A 7,431-nucleotide genomic window follows, 5' to 3' on the forward strand; every position below is an offset into this window, starting at 1 on the left:
ATATAGCTCAGTTGGTAGAGTGCTTGCCTCCCATGCACAAGGCCCTGGATTCAATCCCCAGCACCACAAAAAAAAAAAAAAGAATTCAATGTTTTTCTTCAAAACCCCTTTTCCTCTGTTTTCACATTCTTCCCTCCACCCTTTTTTTTTTTAACATTTGTTTTTTAGTTGTAGTTAGACACAATACCTTTCTTTCACTTATTTGTTTTTATGTGGTGCTGAGGATCGAACCCAGGGCCTTGCATGTGCTAGGTGAGTGCTCTACCGCTGAGCCTCAACCCCAGCCCTGTTCCCTCCTTCTTGACAAAAATAAACAAGCTCTTTTTGAACCAGCCCCCGCTTTCCTCCATCTCACCCCTTCCTAAAGTTTGCTCCTGTACTTCTCATCCTTGAACTGTCCACCAAGATGTTTGTTTTTGACTTACCTGTATCCCCTATTACACTTCCTTTTCTATGTCATGTTACTCTCCTCTTTTTTTAAAGGAGCCTCTTTAAATTATATATAATTCTTTAATTTTAATTATTCACTCAATTTTTTTGGTAAATGGGAAATTTATAATATTTCTGGGGTAGGGCTATAGTTCACTAGTACAGCAATTGCCTTGCATGCATGAGACCCTGGGTTTGATCCCCAGCACCAGGCAAATTTTAAAAAAAAGAAGATTTTCATCACCCTGATAAATTTCTCTCCCCTGGCTGACTTTTATTTATTTATTTAGATACAGAATCTTGCTATATTGCCTGCTGGCTATTAAATGTTCAGTACCCTGAGTAGTTGCAAGACCAGTAATATGACACTCACTGGCTAGGCCCCTACTTACACTGGTCCACCAAGTCTACTTTAAAGCATAGTGTTTGAAAGGTATGCCTGGGGAATTTGGGATTTTTAATAAAGGTCTAAAGATTTCAACACAACATGACATTAAAGGATTATTTTCTGTCTTTTTCCTTTTGAAGCATGAAGTCTTGGGCTAGGAGTATAGCTCACTGGTAAAACACTTTGCACTTTCCTACCATACTTGAGGCCCAGGATTCTGTTCTAGAACCGAAAATCAATAAATCAATAAATTAAAAATTATCATAAAAAAAAAAAGGAAATCTTAGACACTGTGGTGCACGTTTATAAACCCAGAGATTTGGGAGGTTGAGGCAGGAGGATTGCAAGTTCCAGGCCAGCCTCAGCAGCTTGGGGAGACCCTAAGCAAAGCTTACTTACACTCTGTCTCAAAAATAAAAATTAAAAAGGACTGAGAATGTAACTAACTTGTAAAACACCTCTGGATTCAATCACCAGAACAAAAGAAAAAGAAAAGGAAAAAGAAATGAAGTCTCGGTTAACCATTAAATCAACCACGTTATCTTGAAGGGTTAAGATGGCCTGTGGCTTCATTTTCATCCAAACACCTCATTTTTCCTCTCTTGCTAACCCCTCAGGGAAGATATTCCCCATTGGATTAATGCGTTCTTCTAAAAACTTTCCAGCTCACAGCTCCTCCAAAGACTGGCAATCTCCTCCTCTCCAGCAATGCCAACCCCAGTCCAGGCCCCACACTCCCAGTCAAGAAACATTTCATCTGTGGCCTTTCTTTGCCATTTCCAACTCCACCACCCCCATCGCAGGACACGGTCCCCTTCCTCCTTTAGTGTCTGTCAGCCTCGTTTCCATAATTGGCACACAGATTCCTAGTCTGACTCCCTCTCCTTGCCACCCTCGCCTGACGCCGGCAACCTGACCTCAAAAGCGCAAATGCTAAAACCAGACGAATTGACGTACGGAGAGGAGGAGTGTATGGAAGTGTGTGGAAGTGTGTGTGCTTGTGTGTGGAAGAAACCAACGGCGTCCGCCAGGGTGTCTATCTTCTGGAATGCCAATCACGTCCAGCTGAGGGAGCCACGATCGGCACTCCATTGCACGCGCACAAACAGAGGCAGAGTTGTAGCGCGCAGAGGCAGCCAGGCTTCACTCTAGACCCCAGCCCTAAAGGAACCCTACCCACGAAGGGCACCGCACCGCCCCCCGGCTCGGCGCTGTGGTAGGGTCCGCGGACGTCATCCATTGTTTACAAATCAACCCGAGCCGGCAGGATTCCGGCTTCCCGGCTGCAGGCGCGCGGCGCGACCGCCTGGCCGGTCCCGGCTTTCGCGTCACCCCGACCCCGGCCCCGGCCCTAGCCCCAACTTCAACCTCGGCCCGGGCCCACCAGTACCGCGGCCCGCCAAACGCGCCGGTAGAGGAACCCCCAGCTACGCCCGCAGAGCTTTGGGTGCCCGGGAGGGGACCATGCCGTGCCGGAGGGAGGAGGAAGAGGAAGCCGGCGAGGAAGCGGAGGGGGAGGAGGAGGAGGAGGACGACAGCTTCCTCTTGCTGAAGCAGTCGGTGACGCTGGAAGGCTCCGGCGAGGTGGACCGACTGGTGGCCCAGATCGGCCAAACGCTGCAGCTGGACGCGGCGCACGACAGTCCGGCTTCCCGGTGCGTGCCCCCGGGGCCGCCGCTGCAGCCCCTGGTGGCGCTGCCGGCAGACAAGGCCCGGTCCCCGGCCGTTCCGCTGCTGTTGCGGCCCGTGTCCGCCGAGGCTGGGGGGCTAGCGCCCCCAGGAGCCCTACGCTGCGCCCTCGGGGACCGCGGTCGCGTGCGAGGTCGCGCTGCGCCCTATTGCGTGGCGGAGCTCTCCTCAGGCCCAAGCGCGCTGTCCCCACTGTCCTCTCAGCCCGGCCTTGATGGGCCTCCCGGAGCTGGCAAACAGGGATTCCCGCAGCCTCTGTCCGGCCCGTGCCGGCGAGGATGGCTACGGAGTGCTGCCGCGTCCCGCCGACTGCAGCAGCGACGCGGGTCCCAACCCGACACCTGCACTGGCGACGACGATCCGCACCGACTCCTGCAGCAGCTCGTGCTCTCGGGAAACCTCATCAAGGAGGCAGTCAGGAGGCTTCATTCGCGACGTCTGCAGTTACATGCAAAGCTTCCCCAACACCCGCTCCTGGGCCCTCTGTCGGCTCCAGTGCACGAGCCCCCTTCGCCCCGAAGCCCTAGAGCGGCCTGCAGTGATCCTGGTGCGTCCGGGAGGAGGGCGCAACTCAGAGCCACAGACGGTGTTCTTGTCCCTGGCAGCTAACAGCCAAGGTGGCCACAGCGCCAGCCTCTGACTATGGGACAAGGGATTCCCTCGAGGACTGCGACCCTGTTCAGACTAGTGGAGAACTCTCGCTTTCAGAAGTAGAAAAAAATAAGTTAACGAAGACTGGGAACCAAAAAATCGCCAATGTCTTCGTGGGGAACTGAGGTCGAGGGTCCCAATCCAGGATTTCATTAGCCCTATTTAAGGCAGATATTACAGAGCACACCCCAAGCTCACACTCAGTAGGACTCCTTGTTTGGCGTGACCCGTGACCCGACTGCGCAGTGTGTGGTTCCGCGCAGCCTCTGGGGCCAGCCGGGCCACACTTCTCAGGATCGCCAAGCTTCACAACGACGGGAGCATGGTCCCAGTTACTTGCTTTACCTTTTCAGGGCTGGTTCCTGATCCACTTCGAGAGAAGGGGACAAGAGTAGACGATAATTTCAGGAATCTACCCCAATCAACCGGATTCGAAATTTTACAACACTTAAAATATCATCTCGTGACTTTGGGGGGTATTGGCTTTAATATAGAAAATGTGGTACTACGAAAACACTCTCTTGGGGTTGAATAGGAGTAACCTTTTTTTCCTCAGCTCTCTCTTTGCAACTGACTGCAGTTTTCAGGGTGCTGGGTGAGGACTGTAGCCACAGACGGGTATGATAGGCGGTGGCGGGCGTGTTGGGTGGTGGAAGGGTAAGGCGAGGCGTGGAATGAACCCCGTCTTCTCTAATGTGTGTTTTCGCTGCCGGCCTGTCCTTCCTAGAGTTCAAGGTCACTGTTTTCCTGGGCGCGCACTGTGTTGCGGGACTCCTGCAGGGAGGGTAACAGGGTCTGCCTGTGCTCAGAGAGGAGCGCTGTGTTTTGCAAGTGCTTGAGTCTCCTGAGGACACGCGCGCCGCCGCCACCATGAGTGGGGAAGTAGAGAGGTGCCGGGAGCCTGTGCTTCCTGTGGGTGGCCACCGCCCCTGCTCGGGCTCCGTGCTTTCACGGAAAATGTCCTGAGATGTGGTCCAGGGTCCCCCTCACCCCCTCAGCTCTGTTCCCCTATTCAAGCGGGTGGCGCAGGCTATTCTGGGGGCCAGGTCAAGGGCCTAGCAATGCACCACGTGACAGGCACTCAAGGGACACAGCCTCACACAGCATCTTATAATGGGCTCTCCAGGGCCATTTGCAATAACAGCTGCAATTCCCTGGGTAGACGGAGTTGATTTCCTCCCCCTGCCCCTCCCCCAGCCATGCTCGCCTTTGTAAGTGAAAGAAACCGAGTAGAAAATGTGACCCTCCAAATAGAGAAGCTGCAGGCTTTGCCATTGTGATCATGGTGAAGTGCATGGAACATACTGTTCACTCCCTCTGAGGGCGCTGAGACCGTTTTGTTGTTTTAGTTTTATATTATAAAGAGTCATTGGCTTGTTCAGCATCCAGATGTGGTTGTTGACATATCTACACTTCGCACCGGAGTGTCTGGAATCGTGGCTATCCTGATTATAGGATTTTAACTTAACTGAAAGACCTGTTTTGAATAAATGTGTTGGTTTTTTTGTTTGGTTTAATTTTGTACTTGCCACCAGTGGGGAAAGCTGTACAGAACACACTTCTCCGATCTCCATAAACATGAAAACACTTGAAATCCCTGTCAGCTTGGCGTGCGGATGGTAATTAGAGCGCCTTTGTGTCTGAGCAGCTCACTAGTTAGACTGAGGTCTGCTCAGCTGGGTGTGTATCAATGCTGGCATGAAATTAAATGAAAGTGAGGTCAGGTTTTGGACCAATCCCATTCACCAAAACCTCACAGCTTTTGGATTAATAGTTAGGGATGGCAAATGTGTTATGAAGCTGCCTCTGCTTGTTGGCAAAGGATGTTAGATTCACCAGTCACTGCAGCTGGAGAGCTTATCACTTCTTTTTCCTACTACTGTGGTCATTTAAGTGGACTGTTGGTCAGGAGGCTGCTCAAGATGCAAGACTGGTGGTGGGAAAAGTGGCTGAGAGCTTATTAAAGGGCTCCTCCCTCTTTGCTCTTGGCACATTTACTACCATTCTGGCCCTTCAGTGACATAGCAACCCTTTCTACCGCTCTCCTTCTGTTGCTTTAATACAAGGAAGGAGCTAGGTTGAGTGACAGGGTACCTGGTGTTACAGTCCACTTATTAAGCAGAGAGGGAATCTTGGGCAAGTTGCTCAGCCTCTGTGGCCAACTAACTGGATCCTCAGTTATTCATAAAACAGTATAAGCCAAGATGCCAAAACTGTTTTCTAGAGAGAGAGTACTCTATGAGTTGTGTTCTTATTGTCTATTACACACACACACACACACACACACACACACCTGCCCTTTTTTTTTTTTTTTTTTTTTGAGACAGGATCTCACTAAGTGACTTAGGGTCTTGCTAAGTTGCTGAGGCTGGTCTTGAACTTGTGATCCTCCTCCCTCAGCCTACCAAGCTGGGATTACAGGCAAGTACTATAATGGTTGGCTTCTAGCTCCCTTTTTGACTCATTTTCATTTGTCCCATTCTCAAATACGTGAGGCTGATGGTCTCTGAGGAACACCTACCTCCAGAATACACCTAGACAGCTATTTTCCACTATATGCCCAGAAAGGGCTGTGGTGTGCTCAGTCTCATGTTACCCAACAAGGGAAGAGTGATTATGGAAGCTCTAAAAGAAACTGAGAAAGGAGCTGCCAGCAATACAGTGGGCTTCTACCTCTGGGCACTGAGCATGCAGAGAAAGTAGTCAGGACCCCTAGCATGAGGTCCTGAGTTAGCTCAGATTCTTAGCTGTAGAAGGATCTCAGAGGTCAAGGGTTAGAAGCAATCCAGGGCTTGCTTTCCCTCCCCAACTGTACATGATTCCATGTCACTGCACTAACTATGCTGGCTTCTGGAATGCTAAAGCCAAACTTAACCTAAAGTTTACACAATACAGTCCTATCCTTGAAAAAGGAAAACTGGAGGAAAACCAATACCTACTTTGTATAAGGCACTTGACATCCTGAATCCTGTAACTGTTCAGCTCTAAAACTTCCTGCCAAGTTTTACTACTCACCCCAAAATCCTTTTTGGAATAAAAATCAGGACTTTTACAAATAATCTTTCAAAGCTATTAGGCTTGTGTATGTGCGTATGTGCATGCATGTTTATACATGTGCCACACGCACACGCACACACACAAGCTGGGGATTAGATTCAGGGTCTCAAGGAATCTAAGCAGATGCTCCACCACTGAGATATACCCCCAGTCATATTAGACCATTTTATAGATGCAAAATTAGTCTGGGGAATTGGGCAGGGCAGAGGGGCAGAGTGACTCACCAAAGTCATTTATGAAATCAAGAGATCAAATTGAGTCTGGAATTCAGGTCTATGGGCTCACAGTTGAGGCCTCTTTCCAATAACTTGACACCATCTTACAGGATTCAGCATCATTGTTCACTGCACAATTCTGCACATACAGTATAATATTAATGACACCCTTGGAGTTGCCCAAATTGGTAGTTCCATTGGAACCCTGGAAAACTCTTCCCCAGGTGCCTAGACTGAGCTAAGAAATGCCAAGAGTTCTATATCCATTTTCTTACAAAATGTTCAGCATCCTATGAAAACAGCTAGCTACAGAAAATGGCTAAGGTGAGATGAAAGACCAAAGCTACAAACCGAATGAAAAACATTTTTAAAATAAGCTGATGTGGGTCAATTGACAACAAGTAATTTAGGGGAAAAAAAAGCCACACCTTATAATTATAGAGGATTCCAAAGTCTGCCATCCTAAGATTTCATTCTAAATTAGGAATAAATGCTACTATATTTGAATTCAATTTTTATCCTTTTTTATTTTCCTCTTTCCCTTTCTTTTTCCAGCTCAGAAGCTGAAACATGGAGTGAAGATCAGACACCACTTTCCTATCCAGCAAAGTCTGCGTTGAACCCTGTGATCCCTTCCTTCCAATCAGAAAAGAGTTACCTTGGCAACCAAATTACTAACTCACTCAATTAGCTCCCCCCTCTTTCACCAATGCTCAGTAATCACAGAACGTCAGCCCCAGGAGAGCTCAGGGTTTGGCAGTCTGGTGCTACTGCCTCATTTAGAGATGGAAGCCCAGAGAGGTTTCCACTTGAAGGTGCACTCCATTTGAACACTGTACAAGCTGGTGCAGGCAAAGGAGAAAAACTCTCCCATGCATTGTTTTCATCCATAACTGGAGGGAGAGCAAATGACCTGCCCATAACAACATTTCCCAAAAGATATAAGAGATGAGCCTGGGTTCTACAAGCAGCCCTCTATTGCTAGCTGTGCGATTCAGGGAG

The 7,431-nt window shown here is 49.1% G+C and overlaps 1 protein-coding gene across 1 annotated transcript; it reads left to right on the forward strand.

Annotated features, from left to right (window-relative positions):
* The first annotated feature begins 2,094 nt into the window (after positions 1-2,094).
* Frat1 (FRAT regulator of Wnt signaling pathway 1) lies at positions 2,095-4,662 on the forward strand. The gene has a single exon (XM_076834459.1). It carries the CDS (start codon positions 2,282-2,284, stop codon positions 3,113-3,115), a length of 834 nt encoding a protein of 277 aa, XP_076690574.1. The 5' UTR covers positions 2,095-2,281; the 3' UTR covers positions 3,116-4,662.
* Positions 4,663-7,431: the final 2,769 nt, after the last annotated feature.

The sequence above is a fragment of the Callospermophilus lateralis genome, chromosome 15, assembly GCF_048772815.1.
Source record: "Callospermophilus lateralis isolate mCalLat2 chromosome 15, mCalLat2.hap1, whole genome shotgun sequence".
NCBI classification, from domain to species: domain Eukaryota; kingdom Metazoa; phylum Chordata; class Mammalia; order Rodentia; family Sciuridae; genus Callospermophilus; species Callospermophilus lateralis.